The sequence below is a fragment of the Wasmannia auropunctata genome, unplaced genomic scaffold (genome assembly GCF_000956235.1).
Source record: "Wasmannia auropunctata unplaced genomic scaffold, wasmannia.A_1.0 LD336116.1, whole genome shotgun sequence".
NCBI classification, from domain to species: Eukaryota; Metazoa; Arthropoda; class Insecta; order Hymenoptera; family Formicidae; genus Wasmannia; species Wasmannia auropunctata.
Window position 1 is genome coordinate 417,634 of NW_012026774.1, and position 26,765 is coordinate 444,398.

Sequence of the window (26,765 nt, forward strand, 5' to 3'; positions counted from 1 at the left end):
ATATATATATATATATATATAGATCATTTTGCTATACTAAATCTGCCAAAAAAAAGAAATGAATTAAAGCTTTAATTAACTGAAATTAACTTCCATTTTAAGTTATTATTAATAATTGAAATCTTTAGCTTAATCTGCTATATCTTTATATATGTACATAAGTGATACCTACTTATTGTGAATACAATTTTATAAAATCAATTGTATGTATATTGTAATTACAAAATTAAGAAAAAATACGCCAAATTTTCTAAACGTTTAAGAAGATAAATGCATAATGTAAGAAATGAAAGATTACTTGTAACATCTCCAACAGAGGAATAAGAAAAGCGAGTGTCTTGCCACTGCCCGTAATTGCTTCTGCGGCAACATCTTTACCATTTAATAACAACGGTATACAAGCTGCCTACAAATATAAAAAATATAACAAATATAACAATAAATAATACATAAATGTATACATACGATCGCGCGCGCGCGCGCGCCACACAATTTTTTCTACATTTATATATTAACATGTTTTTATCGCATGGTGTCATAGTATTATTATGTATAACCTGAACTGGTGTCATATTGAAAAATCTCAATTGTTTGAGTGTTCTCAGTATAGGATCACTCAGTCGCACATCCAATTCCTCCCACTTTTGTGTTTTCATTATGATTTTCTTCTTTTTACACGTCCCTATATTTATCTCGAAATAATTTGTCCTATTCTTGTAAAATATCAATCATCAATATGCACTGTTATGCACTGCCTGTCTCTGCGTATGTATATGTAGTATACCACGATACAAACATATACATATCATGTAGTATACTGTGTATGCATGATGCATGCATGTATGTATGTATGTATGTATGTATGTATCACGTTTTCATAGGACCGGCGACTTGCCTGTCCACAGACACTACCGCCATTACGTTCACTTTTGCAGAGATGGGAACTACGTGGCTACATTTTCTGACACTGTCAATAAAATCATAGGCAGAGAGTAGAAAGAATGGATGTGGTCGAGTCAATTAATTAGACGCATACATTGCAATGTGTAACGTATGTATGTATATATGTATGTATGTACATACATACATATACATATATGTATATAAAATTTAGGATTGCGGTCTCTTTAACAGCAGCTAGTATCTCGTCACGGTGCTATAATAACTGTGTTCTATTGGCGCTTACAGAAAGATGGACTAGATGGAGTTGACAAATCTACGTTATCGATGTGACAGCAACAGTCAACACGCGACTCTTTATGCGACTTGCACCGCATAGTAGTCAACAAAGATACGCTCCATAAAAAAATTAAAAAAGGAGGCGAAAGCTTTAAACTTGTCAACGCTGGATTTGAATTTGAATGGAGTAAAACACTAGCTTTTCTTCGCTCGTATGAAAAAGCAGCTTTAGCCCTTTAGCTGCAGTGAGAATACTCCATTAAAGCTGACAAGAATATAGCGTGTACAACATAAAAAACAAAAATCGGTTTTGTCCGAAAATGAACTTGGAACTATTAGGTAAATAAATAATTATGAGATATGTGTGGCTAATAATAATAATAAAATTTAAATTTTTTAGTACATTGCTTTATAATATTCATTCTAACAATTATATGTGTATAATTTTTTTTTACAGAGTCATTCGGTCAAAACTACCCAGAAGTAAGTTTATACAATGTTAATTGTGATTTTACTAATGAAATAATTAGATACATAAACATTTCTTCATTATTTCATGATAATTTTTATTAGGAATTTGATGGTACGTTAGATTGTATATCCCTTGCTGTAACCTGTACATTTAATAAAAGAGGAACATTACTTGCTGTTGGATGCAACGATGGAAGAATAGTCATTTGGGATTTTTTGACTCGTGGCATAGCTAAAATTATCAGTGCACACGTACATCCAGTATGTTCATTGAGGTAAGAGACCTCGTAACATAGATTATAAGATTACAAAAGATTACAGGTTGTATATATAGTTATAACTTTCTAAAATTGTATATAAGATGATTTAGATAAAGATAAGGCAATATAATAAAAAAGAAATTGTTTAGAAGAAAAATTAAGTATTAACCAATAGTTGTATTTTTCAGTTGGTCTAGAAATGGTCACAAGTTATTAAGTGCATCAACAGACAATAATGTATGTATATGGGATGTTTTATCTGGAGAGTGTGATCAAAAATATAGATTTCCTTCTCCAATATTAAAAGTACAGTTTCATCCAAGAAATCTCAACAAGTTTTTAGTATGTCCAATGCGCCATGCTGCTGTTATGGTTGATGTCGAAGGAACACATAGAGTTATACCACTTGATGAAGATGTATGTAATATATAACATATATTGTTTGATATTAACATCACTCACAACATACACTAATCTCACTAATGCGCTAATATTTGCATATTCATATTACATATTCGTAGTACATTATAATATATATATTTGCAAAAATTCATAAAAAGGATAGATATATGGTTTTATTCCTCGATCGAGAACGTTTCAATTTTTCTTAGCAAAACGTCAATGTTAAAAAATTAATATCAATTAAATCTTTTCACATCCTACATGTGAAAGGAAAGAATTTTTAGAAATTTATACTGATTTAAAGTAATGCTATTAACTGAAATATCAATTGAAATTATGATACGAGAATAAAATAAAAATAATATTGGTCTAATTTCAGAGTGATTTAAACATAGTAGCATCATTTGATCGACGCGGAGATTATGTGTATACAGGAAATGCTCGCGGAAGAGTTTTAGTTCTTGACGCTGAGACATTAAATGTAAAAGCCTCTTACAAAATAACGCAAGGTACTGCTAGCAACACAGCAGTAAAAAGTATAGAATTTGCACGACGAGGCTCCTGTTTTTTAGTTAATACCGCTGATAGAGTCATTCGCGTATATGACAGTACTGAAATATTAGCGTGTGGTAAGGATGGCGAACCTGAGCCAATACAAAAATTGCAAGATCTTGTAAATAAAACAATGTGGAAAAAATGTTGCTTCTCGGGCGACGGAGAATATGTGTGCGCTGGATCAGCGAGACAACACGCATTGTACGTATGGGAAAAGAGTATAGGAAATTTGGTGAAAATTTTACATGGAACTAAAGGCGAGCTTTTACTCGATGTTGTGGTAAGAAAAAGAGAGAGAGAGAGAGAGAGAAAAAAATAAAATAAATGTATAGTTACTATGATATTTCTCATTAATATCTTCTATTTTCTCCCTCTATCGTCCAGTGGCACCCAGTGAGGCCAATAATCGCATCCATATCATCAGGCGTAGTTTCAATTTGGGCACAAAATCAGGTGGAGAATTGGTCTGCGTTTGCGCCGGATTTCAAAGAGTTGGATGAAAATGTTGAATACGAGGAAAGGGAAAGTGAATTTGATTTGAGTGACGAAGATAAGTCTGTTGTACAAGGAGAAGAGGCTCAGGATGAAGAAATAGAAGTTGACGTTGCATCAATTGACAGAGTTGCTGCATTTTGCAGCTCTGATGAAGAAACTGAAGATATTGGTTCTCTTCAATTTCTACCTATATCTCCAGATGTGGAAGATTCCGAGGATAATCAAGTAACGCCACACGAACCGCCAATGAAGAAACATCGTTCACACGATATAGATTTACAGGGGGCACCGATTGACGGTAAGCTCTCACCTGCATAAAGAAAAAAGTGTGCTTGTAACACAATTTTTAAGCATCTATGATAGCTAAACTTTTATACCGGTAATCTAAGGAATTAATAAAATTTGCAGAAACACATCCCTTGTTAAATAAAGGAAAGGATAAGCCAACGACGAAGAAGGGAAGACCAAGACTAGAATATAAAAAGGGAAAATGATTTAATATATGAGAGAGATATTGGTAACGATAAAAAATTCACTTACAGTATCTAGTTATGAGAAAAATATGAAAGATTGTTGGCCATTTTTAGAACAAGTTTTAAAAGAAAAAAAAGTAAAAGTGTATGATAAATTGGTAAAAATTGGTTACAACAAAAAGTAATGAATTTTGAACAAATTTCAAAAAATTCTGATTCTACCGTTGCCAAAAACATTATTATATAGAAGTAATCTGTAACTTAATTCCTTTCCTTAAATATTTCTTCCTTTATATAAAAAGTCAGTGAAACTGCGATTGTGCATGAAAAATCTAGTTATTGCGATAAAAAAAGCAATTTTCCTGAATTAAAAACAAAAAGACCAAGAGTTTTCCCTTGATCCCTATTCTTGTTCAGTGACACTAGGATTGGGATGGCACATGGCGGCACATGCGTACTGAGTGAGAAATGTCTACGTTTTCTACTCGTTCTTTCATTTTTATGAATTGTCATATTTTATGTTTGTCATATGGCGAATGCGAACAGTAGGAGCTTAAAAGTAGGAGTAGGAGAGCTGGAAAGGAGGAAGAAAATTTTCTAGTTTAATTAAAGAAAACAAACAAAACAAGAAAAAACAGCTGATTTGATACCTATGAAGGAAAAATTAGTCCAAAAGATGTTAGAATAGAGGAGATTGACCGCGTATATGCAAAAGTAAATTAATAGGGACGTATAGGATTTTCCACTCTATCTGATACTTGATGCGCTTGGATGAATTTGGTGCAGGGTACTTGTCTCGATCAGACTCGATAACAATCAACAATTACAACTCTAACCTCTAATCGAGAACGGAGCCGGTTCGTTGAACTGCAGACACGTTGCTGTTTCGTGTTACACGTGCGTGTTTCACGAGTGTGTTACTCGCGGATATATGAGAAAAATAGGATAATTATCGTCTGATTTCGCAAAAGAGCGGAATAGTTAATTGATTAATTTGAGGAAACTGATGATCTAATTAGAGAGATATAATCAAGTAGTTGCACAAACGTCGCGGTTTTTACCCATCATGATTCGATCGGGTCTTGTACTCATTCTCGTCATCGCTGCTTCGCACGTTATCGTCGGTGATGACTGCAAAGGATGTGTGCCCTTGGATTCATATTCGTTCGACAAGGTACGAAATTATGAAAAGTTCAGAATTTTATCTAGAATTTTCATATGAAATGACATATACCAAAATTGGCACAATTCTTAATTTATAACCATGTACTGCGTACATACATGTATCAATAAGTATATGTATATGTGTATATATATATATATATATATATATATATATATATATTATATGTATTAAAAATTTTCTCTGTGTGTGTGCGTGTGTGATTTATTAAGAAAATTTTTATTTGTTCTCGCATCAGCATCTAACTAGAATGAATAAAATTAACGATAATTATTAATGATAAAAATTGTTAAAAACATTGTTTTATATTTGAGTAACCTTGTAATATTATATAATTTAGCATATTTTTTGTATTGCTTGCACACATTTGATGTGTATATGCGTGCACGTAAATATATGTATTTATGTCTACTATATTGAGAAAAATATGATTAAAAATTACTATGGTTACCTACATCTGTTATTGTTAGCAAGTTCCATTATCATTATATGTACTTTGATTTATAAGCATTTTTTTATTTACGACAAAAATATATATGTATGTATATAGATTCTGCTAAACTCCAACAAATCGATTGAACGTATGCATTGATAAAAGCGTTTCTTTTAATATACAATTTTATGATACCTATTTTAATGCTATAAAATATACCTTTTTTTAATAATTATGTGCACAAATAATTGTAGATACAAATTGTAGATTACAAATATAGAGGATGTGATAATATAATTGATAAAGTGAAATTTCTTGAAACTACAAATCATTAGATTTGATATTTTATTTTATGATTACATATGGAAAACTCATATTCTACATTTATTCTTACATTCTTAATATGAAAATAATTATATATAATATGTTAAATATTTTACACTCACACATTCACATATTACACATTTGTAATATTCAACTTGACAAGAGTTATAATTGTCTCTATTAATAAACATTTTTCATGCAGGTTATTCCCAAGTTCAAGGCAGTGCTTGTTAAATTCGATGTCGCATTTCCATATGGTGGCAAGCACGAACAATACGCGACCGTAGCTGCCGATACCAAAGATTCGCAGGATCTCCTGATAGCCACAGTGGGTGTGAAGGACTTTGGCAATAAGGATAATTCTGATCTGGCGCAACGTTACAACATTAAGAAAGATGACTTTCCAGTAGTTTTACTATTTATACAAGGCAAATCGGCACCAATCAGTTTCACTCCTGAGAGAGATTCCGATTTTACGGGCGAATACTTGAAGAGATTTATCAGATCTAGATCGAGAGTGTACTTGGGCCTACCAGGATGCGTACAACGGCTGGATAAGCTAGCCGAAGAATTTAAAGCTGCGGGAGAGCAGGACAGGCAGGTAAGAATTTAAAAAACCACAAGACGACTCGAGTATATTTTATTGGTGCTAAAATGCGTGCGGCTTTGTCATAAATGTATTTTTGAATTTGAAAATATTCAAGCAAAGATTAAAATAATTCCCCACTTCACACATTTACCATGTACCATCATATTATATTCCTCTATGAAACATGTTTATTATTTTTCCTAGGACATATTGAAGAAGGCAAGAATCTTTGAAGAAACTCTACCGGAAGAGCAACGAGAGGCAGCAAAAATTTATGTCAAGACTATGGAGAAGATCCTGGAGCGAGGAGATGTATTTGTACAAACGGAAGAAACGCGAGTACAGGGGCTTCTTTATAGAGGAAAATTGTCTGATCAAAAGAAGCGTACGATGGAAGAGAGACGAAACATCTTGCAATCTTTTTCAGCGAGGGATGAGCTATAGAGCTGTATTCAAATTATTAATTATCAGCCTAACAATAAGTAACCTAGCAACCAAATTTTAGTCCGAGTGTGTCGATTGATACGTTATACATATTTTCAAGTTCAAGATCAAGTTTTATAAAGTGGCTGTAGAAACAGGAACCGCGCATGTATTAAGATACACACTTTATTTTTTATTTAAAAGACACTACTATTACTTGAAAGATTATTTTGCATTCCTTGGTCCATTCCTCTGTAACGAAATATTTCTCGCTTGCTTTGTACTCTATGGGCAAACGCAAAATGCAACGTGATTCACTATTTCATGCAATTAGTATTTATTTTTTCTTCTGTACAGAAAATACAGATGAATATAAAGTAAAAATAGGCAATAAATATTGAAAATATATAATTCTCATATCCAAGACTATCTGTCCGTTTGTCAAATCACTCAAATCAGTCATTTAATATTTATATTTATTGCTTGTGTATCTGAAATTGAGTCTCGTTGGAAGCCGAGCCAGCCTCCGTCCTTTCCGACTCACGACATATTTGATCCATTGACAATGACCATTAAATAAAAATCATTCAATTGTTCAATTCGTTTAATCTCTTTTGATTTATAGTCACATAATTTAGACGTTCATGCAAAATCTCAAATTTATGGATCTAATAGATAAGCAAGAAATGTGTTAAGTTAATTTAGTATTATATGTATTACATAAAGCATATAAAATAGCAGTAGACAATTTAAAAGAATGATTAAAAATATTCTCTAAGAAAATATAAGATTGCCAGGTTGTGGATAAGTAAGATGACACATCATAAAAAAAAGTAGACAAGTGGATCAATTTTATATTACATACTCTTTCAATATATAATATTCATTCTTTTTAAGGTAACGCGTAATTACTATCAAAAAAAACATGTGATATAATATGCATAAACGAATCATCTTTGTGAAATAATGAATAAATAAAATACGGAGAGCTTTCTGTTCGTACAATTGTCGTTGTATTTATTCGTTTCTCGACAGAGTCAATATACATTCCCTCACATACATTCCTTATGTAACTTTATATGAATTTAGTCTCAATTCTAAATTTGAAAAATTACAGATAGTACGTTTATATACCTAAATACGGTTTTGTCACTTGGAAATTTAATAAGCTTTTCCACACAGTACTATTGCTAAAAATGCTATACATCTACATATATTCAAATAATGAAACAATGGTATGTAATATATATCTGCGCACACAATGTTAGAATGGATGAATTCTTTTGATGTGAAACTCTATGTTAAACACATACATACATACATACATACATACAACACACATACATACGTTCGTGTCATTGAGATAATTATTACTTTTCGTGCCCTTCATTTATCACTTTTAACTTTGTGATTTCGTTGATTAATTCATCTTCATTCGTTACTATTTCTTTCTCAATATCCTTTTGTTGAGAAATTGCGTCACAATTTTCAGTTCGCTTGAATGATTTAGTTTGATCTTCGTTATCAGTACTTTCGCTTACATAACTTACATCGCTGCTGGATTCGCTGTCACTTTCAACACGCTTTTGTTCCGAATTGTTTTTACCAGCATAAATCTCACAATCAGATCCTACAATCTTCTGAGCTTTTTCAAACGCCTCCTTCCACAGCGATGCATCTATCATAAGCAAGTGAAATAATGCATAAACATATGATTCTACAATATTATTGCATACAATAATGGTAATGATGCTTTACAACACATACACAAAATATGCGCAAGCTTATAATTTGATGTAACCGTTTAGAACTTACTTTCAGCATTTGCGAAACGTATCGCAAATAATTCTGCCTTGAGTTGTTCGTCAGCATAATCAGCAAGTACACTCCAAACCCATGCTCTATCACTGCCACAATTTGGTTTCAATTCCATCCATGGAGTGACAAAATGATTTGCACAGATCTTAAGAGTTTTGTCTCTGCGCATCACCACTCGAACTGTATTTTTTGTCTTGTGTTTTAGTAGTTTGACCTCTCCTGTGCCACGTTCCTTCCATTCTGCAGGATTGCTCGACGTATCATAACGGTACAACTTTGCCCGTCTGGAAATCATAGAAAAAAAATTCATGTACATTGTCTTGATCAATCTTGATTAAATCAATGATTGAAATCAAAATCCTTAATAAATGTTATTCAGCATTAATTACTTACAGCTTTAACATCTCTGTTTCGTCTTCTTCATTGGTAGCTAGTTCAATCAAGGGTAATGAAATTATAGGTTCAAAATGGACATCAAAATGAATGTTTTCAGTATTCTCTTCATCATTATCTTGAGACTCACAGTTGGCCTCTTTTACGTCAACATGATCACCATTTAGCTTAAAAACAAAAAGTAATGCTTTTATGTTTATTCAAAATAGTCCAACTTCAGAATGCTTACAATTAAAAAAAAAATGTCAAATTTTAATTGAAATCTAATAATAAAAATATATTAAGCCTACTGTTTGCGTTGCTTGCACTTTTTTGCACTGAATCGCTTCGCTTTCTCTCTCTCTCTCTCTCTCTCTCTTCAACGCGCTTTAATATAATTTATTTCGTTTAAAGTGCAAAAATTTTCAGGCAACGCAAACAAGCCTTTAAAGATAGATTAATTAGTTTTCGTTTATTTCTAAATATATACAAGAGAGAAAAATCGTAAGAAAATTCAGATTAAAGTAAATGTTATCTATATGTCATCGAAGAAAACGCACAATATTTATCTTGGATGCATTTACGTTTATAAAAATAATACGCAACATAATCCATTGTCCACGATATAATCTTGTACATTCGTAATTAATCGTGACGATCTGTATATTAATTTGGATAAAAAACGTGAAAGAAAAGGAATTTTGTCAAGATATATGTATGTATGTACGTACCACGTTCTCCGGCATCTTTTATTCTTTTATCGACGTTGGCTAGACGATGCTACAAAATGTTATATAGAAATTTACACAATCGCCGACAATTGCGTATGATCGTACAGTACAGATGATAACCGTTCGCGTTCGGTGGCTACTGACTGGCTATTGTCGATGTCGGCGTGACTGATTGATTTCGACAATCGATTTACATATATCGATGTCTTCATTCCAAAGTCACATCGAGAAATCGAACATATACATTTCCCCTATTTGAAGGGTGCATTTGGACAATTTCCACTATTCCCAGTATTTTCACCCAAGTGTCACCCAGATCATATTATTTTTTCCTTGTTGTGTTGTAACTGAATGTTAAACAAGCTGGGGATAAAATGATACATTTGAGGAGCACTTGAACGAGCACACCTCAAGATTTGTCCATTAGACGAGTGGCGATTGGCGATCAGTGGCGATGCGCATGTCGAGATTGTCGAATCAGTCGAGTGTATTCGAGAGATCGAGATATATTTGTTGGCTTGTCGCAGTGTCGCAACTGCTTCAAGTCCCTAAAAATTTTGTACTTAAAAAGAGATAAATTTATATTCTGGCATTGTAGAGAGAGAGAGAGAGAGAGAGAGAAGACTCCCCGAGTGCAAAAAGTGCAAGCAACGCGAACAGACCTTGTGTCTCTCGGCGATATCGCGTGATATCGAGGAAGCGAGTCAAGCCCAAGCGAGTAGACACTAGACAGTAGGCACAGCACAGGGGAGCGACAAAGTACGACAGAGGTGGTGTGGTACAGAGTGGTGCGGTGCGGTGCGGTGCGGAGCAGAGTGTTGCGGAGCGGTGAGGAGAGGAAAGGCGAGGCGAGGCGAAAGGGAGTGGAGTGCGCGGCGCGGCGCGGTTATCCGGACGGCCATTGCGAGTAACTTGTACGAAGCCGCGAGCGCGATTCCGTGTTGTGCGGCACACAAGCGAAAAATTTCGGTGGACCGACCATCATCTCTGCAGTAAGGTGCCCTGTGTCAAGTTCGGGACGCGTACGAGACTCCGGCCCGATGGCTGAGACCGACAAATTGAACATCGACAACATCATTGCTCGGCTCTTGGAAGGTAAAACTGGTCGATCGCTGTACGCTGGTCGGGACGAAGAGAAGGGGGGAGAGGGGGTGGTGGTGCTGGCGGCGATGCAGCGCGGCGAGCATCGCTCGCACGGCTCGCCGCCCGTCATCTCCGTTACCCCCCGCGCGTTTCCTTCATGCCCGCAATTTTCCTCGCTACTCTCGGACATGCCACGCCACGACGATGCCCGCCCTGACCCGGTCTCTCTTGCTCACTCTCTTCCCCTCTCCCTCCCTCTTCTCCCTCCTATCCCTCTATCTCACCACATACACACGCACACACACACTCAAGGGCACATCGAAACGCCATCCCAACTATTAACCATTATCTCCCGTTCCCGTCGTCGTCGTTACGCAATGTCCTCGAAAACGATGAACGCGTTCCAATCGACTCTCGTCACCGAATAGCACGCGCGTTAGTTTGTTTACACAAAAACGCGCGTTTGACAACCGCGAATACGCGTCTCGCTGCGGTTCTGGACCAAGTCCGTTCGGTGAAATGTTTAGCCTCGCCAAGAGAGTCTTTTATTTAGGAGAGCACTGTACTGTCTTACCCTTACCCATACCCAAGCCATTTTGTTTTCGCATTAATGTTACTTTAAATATTAGAAAAGTAACCACTACAAGCATGAACAAGTATTGAATTGATAAGGCAGACGTTTTCTTCCAAAATATGATTCTCTTATTTATAAGTACAATGTTACATTATCCTTTCGAATAACTCATTCGTTCTTAAATGCCCAACTCTGAATTTTTTGCAGCTATACATAGAATATCAGAATATACAGATTGATGCAAAATTGATGAGAGATTTAGCATTAGACGATATATATTTCACAGAATATCTTACAATAAGATTGTTTAGCTCTAGTTTACATGTAGTATACATTTTTGAAAAAGAAATAATAAAGGTGATGAAATAAATTAATTATTATTTTAGACAGCATTTGCATTGTTATAATAACATAAGTATTGGCTAAAGAAAGATGTTTGGTGTCAATGTACTCTTTCTCTATATTATCCTATTATTTTTCAATATATTTTAATAATTATATTAGAAATCGACGACGATATCAAATTTATGATACTTCTAACGTAACGATTTTTCACGTTACTTCATATTACCATCACAAAAACATTATTTTTCCATCGTTGTTTAGTACGAGGAGCAAGACCAGGCAAAAATGTTCAGCTGACGGAAGTGGAGATTAGAGGACTGTGTCTGAAATCACGTGAAATTTTTCTATCACAACCCATCCTGTTAGAACTCGAAGCACCATTGAAAATATGTGGTAAGTAAATAAATATGCATTAACCTGGATTAAACTGAGATTCCGAGAAAAATTACATGTATAATAATATAATTTCGCTAACATTTAGTAATATTGAATTATTTAAAGATCCCGTATAATTTTTTTTCATAAGGTGATATACATGGACAATACTACGATTTGTTGCGATTGTTCGAATATGGCGGTTTTCCTCCCGAAAGCAACTACCTTTTCTTAGGAGATTACGTTGATAGAGGGAAACAATCATTGGAGACTATCTGTCTCCTTCTTGCCTATAAGATCAAGTATCCAGAAAATTTTTTCTTGTTGAGAGGAAATCATGAATGCGCGTCCATTAATAGGATATATGGATTTTATGATGAATGTAAGTATATATCCCATCAGAGAGGAATAATATTTCTCGTGATATTCTTTTTTCAATTGTTGGATGGGTAGAGCTTACTTGTTCTATTCCTACTAATACAATTGTATTTTAGGTAAACGTCGTTACAATATTAAACTGTGGAAAACATTTACCGATTGCTTCAATTGCCTACCTGTTGCTGCGATAGTAGATGAAAAGATATTTTGCTGCCATGGAGGCTTGAGTCCGGATCTGCAAAGCATGGAGCAGATCAGACGTATCATGCGACCGACGGATGTACCTGATCAGGGATTGCTCTGTGATTTATTGTGGTCCGATCCCGATAAAGACACTATGGGTTGGGGCGAAAACGATCGTGGTGTATCGTTCACTTTCGGCGCAGAAGTCGTTGCCAAGTTTTTACACAAACATGACTTTGATCTTATATGTCGTGCGCATCAGGTAAACATTTTTAACATATTATTTTATATTTTATATACTTTGATTAATTTTCATGACATTTTTCAAGTATTATATCTTGAAATTGAATACTTATTCAGGTGGTGGAAGATGGTTATGAATTTTTTGCCAAACGGCAATTAGTGACACTGTTCTCGGCTCCGAACTACTGCGGCGAGTTTGACAATGCAGGTGCCATGATGTCAGTGGACGAGACTCTCATGTGCAGTTTCCAAATTTTGAAACCGGCCGATAAGAGGAAATTTACTTACGGTGGTCTGAATGCTGGACGGCCTGTGACGCCACCGCGGGGTGCAAACAACAAAAATAAGAAGAAGTGAAGTTCTTAGATTTATCTTTTCGAATGCTTAGGATCTTACAACTGCTACCGCCCGACCCAACATCTATCAAGACATTAAAAAAAAACCTTGTAAAAGGAGGCAGACAGAGAAGAGAGAGAGAGAGAGAGAGAGAGATGAGTTATAATAATAATTATTATTATAATTATATATTATTATTATTATTTTTGATTGACTACGAAGCCTGTGGAAATAATTACAGTCAGAAATACATCTATATCGGAAAATCCGGAGGGGCGTTGCTTTTCACAGAGTTTATCAAAAGTAGTAAGTGATAGTGCGTATGTTGTAGCTAAATGTGTTATCGTATAAAACAAAATAGTAGTGGTAAAACAATTGATCAATCATAAGATTAGGAAGAATTTTACGTGATTTCCGTGACATTCTTAACAATTGAAAAATAAGAAGTAGAGAGAAGAACCAGGCACTTTCATTGTAATTCGTATTTCCTATTCGTCATTCGTAGCATCTTTTAGCTTATTCATCATTTGCATTTACATTCATCGAGTATAGCAAATATCTGATTACTCTAGGAAAGATATGACCTTTTTTGATCACTTTATGCCGTGAGAAAAATATGATAATTAGTAATCAGTCATACGCATACATACAAACACTCACTGACTCACACTGACGCACACACATAGCGCTCTCGTTTCATTATGTAAGTATACTGTTAATGAAGATATCGATACAAATAATGAACTAGCGATCATCTAGAGACTTAATTCCCTGAAGTATAATAGGTATTTATAGCTTGATACTTCTGTAAGTTGCACAAATTTGTAAACGACATCTATTACGTCATACCTACTTTTATAAATATACATTTATATGTGTGTGTGAATTGTGAAATACAAAGAGAGAGAGAGAGAGAGATAGACGAGAGATTTTGTTTTAAGAGCAAGTGTCGAAGCGTTAACGAATTACTAATATTCACATTATACACATATTGTCTCGCGACAAACGAGAATATTTATATTGCAGTTATATGGTGGCAAGGCTTCTCTGGATTAATTTCAATGATGCTACAATATATAAACGTGGAAAGATAATAATCATGTGATTAATAAATAAATGAGCACACGCGAACGCGCGTCGTATAGCGATTGATGTCACTAATGTCATTGATGATAGTCGATTCTAATTTTCGAAATAATACGAAAAGGGAGAAGCCTTTTGGGGTCGGGAGATTTTCCATCTCTCGCTCGAGACAGTCCTGTTAACAGGACATATTACTATTGTTAACATCATTTTCCTTCTTCTTCCCTCCCCCCCCCCCCCCTTCTTCGTTTCCCTGCCATTTATTCAGCTACTCATTTTATTCAGTTCATCCTAATCCTCAACGATCCTATTAACCAATGCACAGATTCATCCTCGATATTATGGAAGAAAACGCGATAGCTACGAGAAACTACGACGTGAGGATCTTATTACGGGGATCTTGAGACCAATCACATTTAGCTTCCTTTCTTCATACTTGTACATTCATTACTTTTTTATAAATAAAATTCACATAAAAACATCCATCATATTTCTTCAGTCGATGTAGAGCATCCATCATCCTGACGCGCAACAACAGACGATCTTGTATGCACTACTCGATCGAGTTTTATTCGTTCCAAAATCTATCCTTAGAGCGAGTGACTTTACATACGACATGTCGCTCTCTCAATTTCGTTCTATCACGAATATCTCGTACATATATGTATCGAACGCAAAACAGGTACTATGGATTTATAATATCTATATAACACTACACGTACGTAGACATACCAACACACGCTCGTGACATTCGTTTATTTTTTACATCTGTACGTGTTTCCGCTCGTCGCGAAGATATACATTTATGTATACATACATATATGTATAATGAATAATATAATGAATAATATAATGAAGATGTAATTCCAAGTTTGCTATTAATCTCGCTACATTTTTAATTGGACACGATCGTTCCGGCAGATGTAACTTTACCTATGTCACATTCAGAGAGACGTGTATATGTACAAAAGGGCTAAATCGATAACACCAATATCATATTATCTCATCTTATTAAGCTTCTTGCAATGCATTTTCGTTATCGTTTGTATAATTGAACCAGAGAGTTCAATTTAAGTACGCCGCGGTGAACAATATTAAGACCATTGATCAGCAAGTAAAATGTCTAGTTGCGTAATATTTTTTTTAAGTCTGTTGAAATCTTTCGGAAGAAGTGAGGAGAGAGCCTAGGGAAGAGAATAAGAAAAGAAAAAAGAAAATTAAGATATTGAAACTGCAATTAAAATAATCGGATACAATTACAATCGATACATGTGCGAATTACCTATATAGCTTGTTCAATTTTCTGATATTCAAAGCCTGTATAAAAAAAGCTAGTATACAATATCAATTGTAGCTCTTGACCCACGCGAGATGTATCATAGATACAAATCGTAAATCTAGCCAAAAATAAAATAACAAGCCGGCCAAAGATTTTCGACTTATTTACCTTTCTAATTAACCTTATACCTTCATAATTAACAATTATTCTACTTGTCGATTCTAATCGCAGTCTCGTGTAAGTGCATTATTAACAGTTATGTATAATATAATATATAAATATAATATACAATATAAATAGTATTGTATTTATTAATAATTATATCAAGTGGAGAATCGATACCGCCGCATCAGGAAGACCAAAAGAAAAGTACACACTGTTCATGCTCGAACGAAATTGTTTTTTTCTTACCGAGGTACATACGTCGGTACTAACAATAAATGTCGCGAGATGCGAAACGAGATGCCAAAAGTGTTGCGAGAGGGAGAAGCACGTCACGACGCGGGTGATCTAATTGTAAGAGCAGATTAGTCAAAGTCGCGAGGATTGCGCAAACCAATGCAAACTCCGCGAGATGCAAGATGCGAAATGAAAATGGGAAGAAACTTAAATGATACGCCTTTACGCGCTGCTTCACGCGAGAAAAAAAGGAGAGTAGATGGAGGAGAATGAATTCAAATTTATTTTCTGCAAAATACATATAAGTAAAACTAATTTTAAAAGAAATCGATAAGCATCCATCTCGCGAATCTCGTATAATCTTTATTTTTTGAGTAATCAGCGAAAATTTTCAAGATTTTCAATGTTTTTCTTTTCCCGATAATATACATTTTTGTTTTTTACGAAAAATTGTACGATTCTTCTCTTTCGGAACAACATTCATCACATAACACTATAAATAAACTGCAAATTTCACTGATGACATTGACAAACATTTATAGTAATTTTTAATTCCGTGAGAGAGATGAGAAACTCTATTCTACGCGAAGAAATAACGATTTAATTCGATTCTCTCATTTGCTTCATTATATATACACGCGCGCGCATGTGTATAATGCGTGTATGTGTATTACGATATTTAAAGTTTCAATTCGTCAATTTGTTCAAAATGCCAAGATCAAGAGATCAATAAAAAAGTATTTTTTCTTTCGTGCATATATTGTCAATGATTGGTCAATCTAAATGAAATTTTGCGATGGAATGAAAGAACGATCTGACAGGAACTAAAAACATCTTTCGTTTTCGAATAATGTATATGTTCGTATAACTATATTAAACTTTAATATATTGTATTTAATAGAATACAGAATTTTGTGAATGTTAAAGTGAGTCACGAGCAAACATCATGTAGATCTATAAATGAAAAGTTACAGTATAATTATATTTCATTCGGCACTATAACAATTGTACGTATAGTATATTATTAAATAACTCTGTGAAAAGAAAAGAATTTGTGATTAAATTGAAGGATTCGGAACCTCAGTTTAGCTCTTTTTGAATCCTGCCCTCTCTCTCCCAATTTTTTTAAGTTTGTTTGACACAAGAAAAAAATATTCTTCAATTAAATTTTTTCATATAAAATTCATCATTTTTTATTTTTCCTTCCTTCCTTCCTTCCTTCCTTCCTAATTCCCAATTGCACCTTCGATAACGAACCATCTTGTATGTATAAAGTGCTACATATAATATATAAAATAGAAATATTTATTCTCGGGTGACAAGATAGAAAAGTCCATTCCTGAGTCCATTGCACTTACCCCTGACATTTCTGGCTTGTCGAGATGACTCGAGACCGAGGCTCCGCCTTCTAGCGTCGGAGAAGAGGGCAGCATCCCATTGCGGTCCAGCAGCACCGGTAGCGTGGGTGCCTGTGTAGGAGGATCTTCGAAGAAGCCCTCCTCCCTTATACGTTTCTCTCGTTTCATCCTTTCTGTTCCAAACGCAAACGGAGCAGAGAGAGAGAGAGATGGAGCGAGGGAACGAGAGTTGTCTGCTCGGAGGGAGAGAAAGAATGATGTCGCGATGATAAGCTGCGGGGTAGTCGCCTCGGGCGAGTTCTTTCCGATTCATCCAAGATTCGAGAAGCGCGCGCGCGCGCGCGCGCGAGAGGCGCAGCTTTAAACGTCCTTGTCAACGTCCGGACACGGAGGTGAGGACAAGTCCTGTTCACGGCAGAGCGAACGATCTTCGTCTCGACGATGCCGAGACATCGGGCATTCGTCGGGCACTCGGTCGAGATCGGAACGCCGGTGTCGCGGTGCCCGTTGAAATCACGGTCGGATCTTCTTTCAATGAGGAGCCGCGAGAGATGCTGAAGAAATTCGCGCTTGTTTCGTATTACGTTGTCGACGACATTAATAACGAGATCGGAAAGAACGGGAAAACGGGGGAGAGACTTTCCTGATGAAAGCCCGCTTTCGAAAGCGGATTACGCGAGATTACGAGATACCGACATGCGGCGAACGATCATACCTACGATCGACCCACGCATCCACGATCTACAATCGCGATTATTCGGACAATAATTTTGACAGTAAAGTGCGCGTCTTCCAGAAATCGCGCACCAAGAAATCATAATATTGTACGTGTACACACCTTCGAGTGGAGATCGATCGATGTATCAAGGATACTATGACAATGAAAATAATCCGCGAATGTGAATGGTGTCGTCTTGCGTTATTAAATCTTTCGTTACGTTGGAAATGTCGAGGGATCGTGCACTACAAGGCACATCAAGTTGAATCAATTCAAGTAAATTTCGCAACATGGATTACGGATATAATCCACGTGGATAATTCATACCTTTTCGTCACGTAATTGATACGATAATAATTGACATCGCTAATTTGACGATGCAATCGCAACACGAGCAACGACGCGAAATCGCCGCCGATTGCTGCTATCAGCAATGGCCAGCGCATTATCACCATCATCATCATCAGCAGCAGCAGCAGCAGCAACAGCAGCAGCAGCAGCAGCAGCAGCATCACCACCACCACTATCACCACCACCACCAACACTATCAGCATCAGCATCAGCATCTGCCAGCTGTACCATCGCCGATGCAACAAATGGAAGGTGAATAATACGTTTTAGCTTTTTTTTAAAGATGCATGTAACTTTTCGATCAAACGCTAGAAAAAAATTTTTATTTAGGTATATTTTTCCGAAATATTTCGATTTATTAGAAGATTATGCCATTCTGCCACTACCTATACATATACGTGGAATATTTGTCACCGCGACGCGATCAAAAGCGCGGCCGTATCTACATATTATATCTACTGCACTACAATTAAAGAGGATTGCTTTTCTTTTTTATTGCATTCTGTACATACACTGCAGTATTTGTTAGTATATTCTTTTTTCTTTTTTTTAGCACAAACATGACAATGTCATATCGAACATTTTTTTCGCGATCGTTGATCATTCGATTACCCATTTCTAAATTACTTTCAAGTTTATAACTTGAAAGTTGACGAAAGTTAATACGTGTCATGTGCGAAACGATAAAGTAATTCATAATGTAAAATAACAAAGTATTTAACAAAAATATATACCATTACGAGCAGAAGCCGATTGGCTTTAATGATTTTTTAGATGTTGTATTATGCTGAGCGATACGTTAAGCATACTTGATAAATCTAAATTATAGCAAATTCAGTTGGATACACTAGTGCGCACTTAGAGCACATTAAAATTGTTGTACACAAATCAACGCAAATATGTATGTTCTTATAATAGTACCTTATTATTTTATTTGATAAAATATTTATTCAGCATATTTTATTATTCGAAATATTACATTTTTACATTGAGATTAGGACAGTGTACAGTGCAGGCATTAATGTGCATTAACAATGAGTATACGCACTATATATGCGTCCAATCGAATTTACTATTAGTCAATTTACTAATCAACTGCAATTTTTTGCAGTTTCCTCGTAAAGCGACGACGTAAAGCTAACGAAATAACTGTGATATACACGGGCACATTTTATATACATATAAAATAAAACATGCGTCGGCGCGTCTTCGCGTAATCGAGAGATATAAGCGCCGAATCTATCTATCTGTTGAATCGTTTTCTATCGTCTTCTATTTTTCCAGCCTGTTTGCAAAGCGCCGGAAGAGTAAAAAGATCTCGCAGTCCCAATCATCCGATAAAAGCCATTTTGCCAATTCACTCGACGAATTCGGCGAATTCGATTTCCCCTGCAACTGTCACAATGGAATCGCGCAACGACAGCAACAACAACAATAGTCATCACAGTGACCATCATCCGAGTGAGGACGGTGGATCCTCCGCCGAAGAATCGGCTGTGAAACGGCCGCTTCATTCGGCATTACTCGGTGCAGGCGCCGCTCTGGAGGCAAAGCCGCTCTGGGAGGAATTCCATCAGCTGGGCACCGAGATGATCGTTACGAAAGCCGGACGAAGAATGTTCCCCACGTTTCAGGTGAGGATCATGATACGACGTGTGATACGTGATTGTTAAACAGACAAATTGGCCAGAAACGAAAATGCAGTCTCATGTCGCGAATGTCAAGCGCGAATGAAATGATGAATTTTAATGATCGGCAGTGTCGATTGTTCGGTTTGGAGCCCAACACGGAGTATCTGATGGTGATGGATTTTGTCCCGTGTGATGACAAGAGATACCGATACGCTTTCCACAGCAGCGCCTGGGTCGTGGCGGGTCGAGCCGATCCCGTATCACCCCCCAGGATCCACGTGCATCCCGATAGTCCTGCGAGTGGCGCTCATTGGATGAAGCAGCCAATTTCCTTCGACAAGTTAAAACTGACCAACAATCAGCTTGACGATAACGGACACGTGAGTCAACTTTTATCAACTTTTTGTCGAATTATTCGCAATAATTTATACCATCACTGGTGATATGATGCTACTATAATATAGCGATTATATCTAGATTCTAGAGAATTATGTATATTTCGTGACAACACTCACGCGTTATCGTATCAAACAGACGTTTTATATCGATGTTTCACATCAATGTGCTTTGATTTTATATAGCATGCATCCATCTCATCAATTAAATTATTTTTTATTTTCTCTCGACATTTATTTGAAATGTTGCAGAATTCAATTATAATACTAATATCATTTTACCTTCATCTGCAAAAATTAAAATATTATAAAACATTTAAAACGAATAATTTCAAATCAAGCCATTCCTTTTTTTTCTTTAACATCAAATATCGATATTTTTAGAATCAGAAATAATAAAAAATACAAAGTGGCATAAATTCTCTCTCTCTCTCTCTCTCTCTTTCTCTCGCCTCGATGTATCCTCTTCAATCGAATTTTTATTCGATGTCTTTGTATCATCATTTCGTAAAACGCATCTATATAATAAAGTAGAATGAAAGATGCGAAGGTTTCCACATGTTTGTCGTTTACGCACGAGTTCGTCTTAATTGACCTGAGATACGAGTCTGTCGCGCTCACGAAAAATTACAGAGAGAAACGATGCGGCACGACGTGGCGTTTTCATGAGGATTCTTCACCGTTTAAAAGATGCCGCTTATAGATTAACGTCAAGTATCTCACTGACTGTGAGATTTCCTTTCTTTCCTACAAAGAAATATTCGTCGCGTGTTGGTTGTCTTGAAATAATTAATGATACAAACATAATTGATTTGATGGCTGTTAAAAACGGCTGTTTAAAATGCTATGGTGAAAATATTAAAAAATATATTCAAAAATTATATACTCATGAAAGAACCTTTAAAGATTCAATTTAACTTTTAATATTAATTTTTATACATAATTTGCTTCCTTATACAAATCTCCAGATAAGACGCAACGATACTAAACATATGCATTAAGCTTTTTCTCTATTTTTTTATCTTCTCTCTCTCTCTCTCTCTCTCTCTCTCTCTCTTATATTTTGTAATATTTTTTTAAATGTTTAATTTAATCTTTAATTTTTTTTTACAAAAGTTGAATTTTTGTTACGTCGCTTACAATGTAAATGCTTTATTCTCTCAAATTCAAGAAAATTAGGAAATAAATTATAACAGCAAGTATAACCAAATAAAATGAATTTAAAGTTTAATGCTTTCATATGGTTTTCGCTCGAAATATTGTGTCTGCGACGTATTATTCTCGCCTTCCTGTCGCCGCGGATAGACGCGAGAGTGTGTGTAAAATAATGTAAACAGATGTAATGTAAACCGCGTGCGATTTATAGGCCCTGGGAAAGAGACTATGCCATGTAATGAGTATTATATCAAGAAAGAATTAGCATCGGTCAGCATATTTGCTTATTCTGACATGGTGCGACGTCGGTCTTGATTGCGAAATCTTTTTTGCAAGAGTGAGGCGTAATAACGAAATCTACTTTTCACGATAATTTCACGTCGCACGAAATATAAAGATTGAAACATAAAATCAACTTTGTAATAAATAATTCCTGTATAATAAGATATAATAAGAAATATCGATAACGAGAATTATCAAAATTGAAATAAAAGTATAGAATGAAAGATTAAATCTGATGTAATATTAGATTAGAAGGATTAACCATATATAAAACATTAATCTCTTAGCGCAAAGATCTTTTCTTCTTATTAAAGACTTTTGTACTTTTTTCTGACATTTATATATGACATATCTCTAATTAAGTGACACTTAAGTCTTCAATTCTCTCGCTATTTGTATAAAAAAAGGATCTATTTTTATCCTGTCTCTATCTATATATATGCATGTTTGATCGTACATAAATCGTCAAAACCTGGAAGAAAACATTGCTCGTGTTGAATTCGCGTTTCGATCTCTTGATCACGCAGCAGCGGTGCCACGTGATGCGTCTACCTGTGGCAAAGTCTACGGAGCCGAAAATAATTTCTCGCGAGCACATTGCACGTTCGTGCCAGAGCTCTATCAAGTCGACCGCGAACACGATCGCGAAACACTTTCTGCATCGCAATGTCGCGACATACCGATGAATGAAACGACGCGACATGCCGTAAGCACGCGTGCCGATCCACTTAAAAATTATAATTAAAATTTAGAAAGGGGTCAGGTCACTCGCATTCAAAACTGAATCCGACACAATAAGTATTTCCTGATGCGAGAAAAGGATACAACAAACATCGCCAAATGAGATTTCTATAATATACAATATCGAGTTTTGATCTTACAATCAATTAAGGTTGCACACGGTATATATAAATTAGTAAAATTAATTCTTGAATATTTTTCTTTCGGTCAAACATTGCACGATTAGATCTGTACAAATTATGATATGTAGCAAAATATTTACTCTTTTATGTTATTAGCAATATTGTTTCTTACGTTGCGCTTGTAGAACGTTAGGTATATCTTTTATATCCTTTAACAATGAGTGCTAAATTGTCAAAATGACTTCATCTAACAAGTAAAATTCTATGTGAGCTTGAAGTCGAGAGAAGAGATTATTCTTCCGATTCTTCTCAAATTATATACTTTTATAATTAAAGTAAACAAATTAGCTTATCGTATATGTGTGTCTCCCATCTGATTATTCGTAACCGAATATACACTCTACATATTCAGGCGTAATATTTATCGCGTTTCAAATTTATGCAATCGTAAAGGCTGACATCTATTCTCGAGACGTGATTTATTTTTCGACATTCGAAACATCCTCGGCTTCATGGAGAAGGAGGAAAGTTTAGAGTCTCCGCGCGCTCGCATTTCTCTCAAGAAACGTATCGCTCTTCTTTTGCAGGAGAGGATCTCTGACCCATGACGAGAGGTCGTTCTTTTTCTCGCGCTACACACAGAGTAGTTTGTTCCTTTAATTGCGCACCGAAAAATCTGGCACCAAGCCGCGTAAAAAATTGTAAAAACTCTTTGTAGGCGGGTCAGGAATGCTCGTCCCAATGCTCGTCCTTAATTGACGCATTCGCTATCACGAGACGCGCACATCTCCGGATATTTCGATATCACTTTAAATTGTACCTTAGATTTACCTTAGATTTCTCTCACACACACGCACACACACACATCTTCGAGAAGAAAGTACGCAAAGATAAATATGAAATAGAGATAAAATTCTTTAATTTTAGCATAATTATCGTGTTCGAGAGATAATATTTCCTAGAGATGACTGATGATGAGATCACAAATGTATGAACGGTGTTCCTCAGTGTTGGAGACTCTCTTTATTATTCAAGTACTGTTTAACTTGAAACTTGAATAAATTTTATATTCGAGCAAAATTACCACTTTTAATGTCAATATAAAAATGTTTAGATTTAAATATAAAAAATTGCAAAAATATTACGTCTAAATATTTATGGAAAAATTAATCCGAGATGCAAATCTGCAATTTCTGGATGAAAAAACGCAAGGTGACCTAAAATATACATATATCTGTGGAATGTACGAAGCGCAATGTTCAATATTCAATATTCAATAATGTGTTAAAGGAGAAATTATTGCAGCAAAAGTTAGATGGTTAAACGGAAACATTAGACAACGTTAGAGAATTAGACAAAACTATCGGTGAAAAGTTAACTCGCGGGAAACGGTGCGGTCTAATTTTCGGAGGCCACACACGCCTCTTTTCCTCTCGCGTAGCAAGTATACGCATACGTACGTTTGGACACACGCGTGCACATACGTAGGTATCTACCAACACATCACGAAGCATATGCATGTGTGTGAGTGCGCAAAGGAAAGGCCGAGGGTGTCGGATTGCGGGCCGGGGGTTAGTTTTTACATTAATTAGTCACCGAGTCTCTCGTAGCTGTCAAACATTGCGACCGCCCCCCTGTGGCGCTCCTTCCTTCCACCGAATACGAGCTTCACGTGTTCCCATTTCTCTTCTTTTTCTCTTGTATATCTTTCCTTTTTTCTCGGTTAGTTCCTCGAGTACGAAGGGAACTTTACCAATTTGTATGCTTCCTATCGATCGAGCTGCGCGTGAAAGCGTTTGTCACAATATATTTGTAACATATGTACCTACATACTCCGTCTTTTCGTGCAGTACGATCGACCTTGTGATCTATACTTTTACGAAATTAAAAAGAAAAAAAAACGTTTTAAATTTGCAAACTTTACAGATATTTCGCGTTTGACAATTTAAGAGAGAGAAAGAATTAAATTCAACCTCCTAGCTCCTTTTTTCTTCTTCTATTTTAAGTTAAGTCGAATCATTTATCAAAATGAATGTCGATCATGAAACTTTACATCGCTTTATTTGGCGTTTACTCAATCGATCTTAAAAATGATATTCCGTCTGCCTAATTCTTTCGAAACTTTAAACTGCATGTTCGTATAAGAAGGAAGAAAGTTGATTACTTTGTATATTCGTGCCCGAGAATGCTGGAGAATCGCTCTATAATAGATATCTCTATAGATTCTGTATGCGTTAAAAACACTCGATAGTACTGGTCTCCTGAGCGCATTTTGCACATATGTCGAGACCTTTGATCTTTTCGCGTTGCAGATTATCCTGAACTCGATGCACCGTTATCAGCCGCGCTGCCACGTGGTGGTCGCTCCCTCGCCACCGGGCTCGGCGCCGGATCCCCGCACGGAAAACTTCAAGACGTTTTCCTTCCCGGAAACTAGGTTCACCGCGGTCACCGCGTACCAAAATCATCGGATAACGCAGCTCAAGATCGCCAGTAACCCGTTCGCCAAGGGCTTCCGGGATTGCGAGTCGGACGAGTGCGACGGCGTGGCGGCCGTCGCGGTCGGCGGGATGTCAAATCCCGCCAAAAGGCCCGCCACGGGAGCCGCGAGTGGCGCGGGTGCCATTCTCCCTGCATCTGCAGGTTACAACGCGATGCCGATTCCGGGTGCATCGATGCATCAGATTCCGGGTGTATCTGCCACATCTCAGGAGCACCATCAGTTCTACGGTGCAACGGGCGGTGCAGGTAGCCATTGGACGCATTACTCGAGTCATCATGGACAATCGTCAGCGCATACGGTCAACGCGGTCCATTATCCGCAGCATGCGCATTCGAGCGCGTCTCTCTACGGGCCACGATAACCGCGTAGATTCGCTATTCGCTATTCGCGATTCGTGCAGCGACCGATTCTCTCTCATCTTATTTATAATGACTTTGTCGTTACATCCGTCTTTGTTACATTCGAAAAATACTGGAAAAACAGTTACCAAAAGATATATCCGTATCATTCGCGGCCGACTTTTTCTTACAAGTTTATATAAAAAGAATCAATTCGCATAAAATGTCATGATTTCAGGATTTCAATTAAAAGATGACCATTTTTACGCGCACGCGTGTACGTATATCTATGTATGTTATGTGTTTTGGAGTAATTTTGCGTGTAACGACAATTTTCGATTTAAGCTTATTTAATTTAACAGATAATGAGAGTGAGGATATAGTTTATAAATGATAAATCATTATATTTTTACGCGTATATATATAGTCTCGTTACTCGATTTGCTGAGTTACTCAATGATGTAACCTGTAACTTGTATCAAGGATTGTGCCAATATCTGATCGTGAGTTAAATTATGAATAATTAGCTAGACGATACGCGCGCATATACCGTTGATGACATCAACATACTTTTACAAAGTGCTAACGTGCGTCTGCACGCGATATTAAAATTATCAATAAATTAAAGACAATTACGAAACACGCATACAATCGATAACCCAAACTTCTTATTTGCGAATCAATTTTGATATTAATTTCCGTGTAAATCTGTGTGATCGTTTGAATTAATTTGCGCGTAAGAAAAGAATCGAGACTGATCGATGTAACTGGTAAAGTTGCGGAAGATCGTGGGGGGAAGTAAGTGCCTTTTGTAGGAGCAAAGTGCGTCTATTTATACTGAGTGTCTCAAATGCCGAACGAGCCTAAAACGTTCTCGAGCCAGGACGGGAAAGTAAACGCGCCATGACACTTGGTGAGAGTAACGTGGTTACTAAGTGCCTTAATAAATTATGCCGCCCGGCTATCGTACCATTGTGCCTTTAACTTTTTAAGAGTTCTCCTTCAGCATATGCGATAGCAGCGGAGGGACATTTTATGGCCAAACGAAGAATAAACGTATACGGTTGAATAAGGCAAACTATGCACAATTTATTTCTTCTGAACAAAACTCCTTTTTCCTACGAAATCGAATGTACGATTCGTGACGCGCGGGCGAAAAATTTTTATTCTTTACAACAAAATATA

At 36.2% G+C, this 26,765-nt stretch overlaps 6 protein-coding genes and 1 long non-coding RNA gene across 10 annotated transcripts in view; 4 read left to right on the forward strand and 3 right to left on the reverse strand.

The window, feature by feature from the left end:
- Positions 1-761, reverse strand: part of LOC105447778 (probable ATP-dependent RNA helicase DDX55 homolog) — a 3,335-nt gene extending 2,574 nt beyond the window's left edge. The window contains exons 1-2 of one of the 3 annotated variants that reach the window (XM_011686007.1): positions 558-761; positions 299-406 (exon numbers count right to left, since the gene is read on the reverse strand). In XM_011686007.1, coding sequence (XP_011684309.1) covers positions 299-406; positions 558-656 — 207 coding nt within the window. In that variant the 5' untranslated portion in view covers positions 657-761. The other 2 variants (XM_011686078.1, XM_011686158.1) reach the window with 2 other exon arrangements.
- A 77-nt stretch (positions 762-838) lies between these two features.
- On the forward strand, positions 839-4,209 carry LOC105448157 (retinoblastoma-binding protein 5 homolog). 2 transcript variants are annotated; one of them, XM_011686691.1, is made up of 8 exons: positions 839-1,055; positions 1,189-1,518; positions 1,637-1,662; positions 1,753-1,925; positions 2,099-2,327; positions 2,692-3,147; positions 3,252-3,660; positions 3,771-4,209. In XM_011686691.1, the coding sequence occupies exons 2-8, from the start codon at positions 1,500-1,502 to the stop codon at positions 3,854-3,856; spliced, it is 1,398 nt and encodes a 465-aa protein (XP_011684993.1). In that variant the 5' UTR covers positions 839-1,055; positions 1,189-1,499; the 3' UTR covers positions 3,857-4,209. The 2 variants fall into 2 exon arrangements, with proteins under 2 accessions (XP_011684993.1, XP_011684913.1); XM_011686611.1 differs by having other exon boundaries at positions 839-1,051.
- Positions 4,210-4,384: 175 nt separating this feature from the next.
- LOC105448091 (endoplasmic reticulum resident protein 29) lies at positions 4,385-7,789 on the forward strand. The gene is made up of 3 exons (XM_011686485.1): positions 4,385-5,009; positions 5,978-6,376; positions 6,569-7,789. The coding sequence occupies exons 1-3, from the start codon at positions 4,902-4,904 to the stop codon at positions 6,806-6,808; spliced, it is 747 nt and encodes a 248-aa protein (XP_011684787.1). The 5' UTR covers positions 4,385-4,901; the 3' UTR covers positions 6,809-7,789.
- Positions 7,778-9,868, reverse strand: LOC105447999 (ran-specific GTPase-activating protein-like). Its single transcript, XM_011686389.1, has 4 exons — positions 9,709-9,868; positions 8,999-9,165; positions 8,603-8,889; positions 7,778-8,465 (listed from the first exon to the last, which is right to left on the reverse strand). The coding sequence occupies exons 1-4, from the start codon at positions 9,721-9,723 to the stop codon at positions 8,158-8,160; spliced, it is 777 nt and encodes a 258-aa protein (XP_011684691.1). The 5' UTR covers positions 9,724-9,868; the 3' UTR covers positions 7,778-8,157.
- A 685-nt stretch (positions 9,869-10,553) lies between these two features.
- Positions 10,554-14,791, forward strand: LOC105448329 (serine/threonine-protein phosphatase alpha-2 isoform). The gene is made up of 5 exons (XM_011686876.1): positions 10,554-10,803; positions 11,972-12,103; positions 12,237-12,467; positions 12,580-12,908; positions 13,007-14,791. Exons 1-5 carry the CDS (start codon positions 10,749-10,751, stop codon positions 13,244-13,246), a joined length of 987 nt encoding a protein of 328 aa, XP_011685178.1. The 5' UTR covers positions 10,554-10,748; the 3' UTR covers positions 13,247-14,791.
- Positions 14,512-17,425, reverse strand: LOC105448273. The gene is made up of 2 exons (XR_974221.1): positions 17,345-17,425; positions 14,512-17,263 (listed from the first exon to the last, which is right to left on the reverse strand). It is a non-coding gene; the product is annotated as an uncharacterized LOC105448273 (long non-coding RNA).
- A 1,011-nt stretch (positions 17,426-18,436) lies between these two features.
- Positions 18,437-26,226, forward strand: LOC105448413 (T-box transcription factor TBX1-A). The gene is made up of 4 exons (XM_011686976.1): positions 18,437-18,665; positions 19,698-20,047; positions 20,173-20,424; positions 25,052-26,226. Exons 1-4 carry the CDS (start codon positions 18,440-18,442, stop codon positions 25,601-25,603), a joined length of 1,380 nt encoding a protein of 459 aa, XP_011685278.1. The 5' UTR covers positions 18,437-18,439; the 3' UTR covers positions 25,604-26,226.
- Positions 26,227-26,765: the final 539 nt, after the last annotated feature.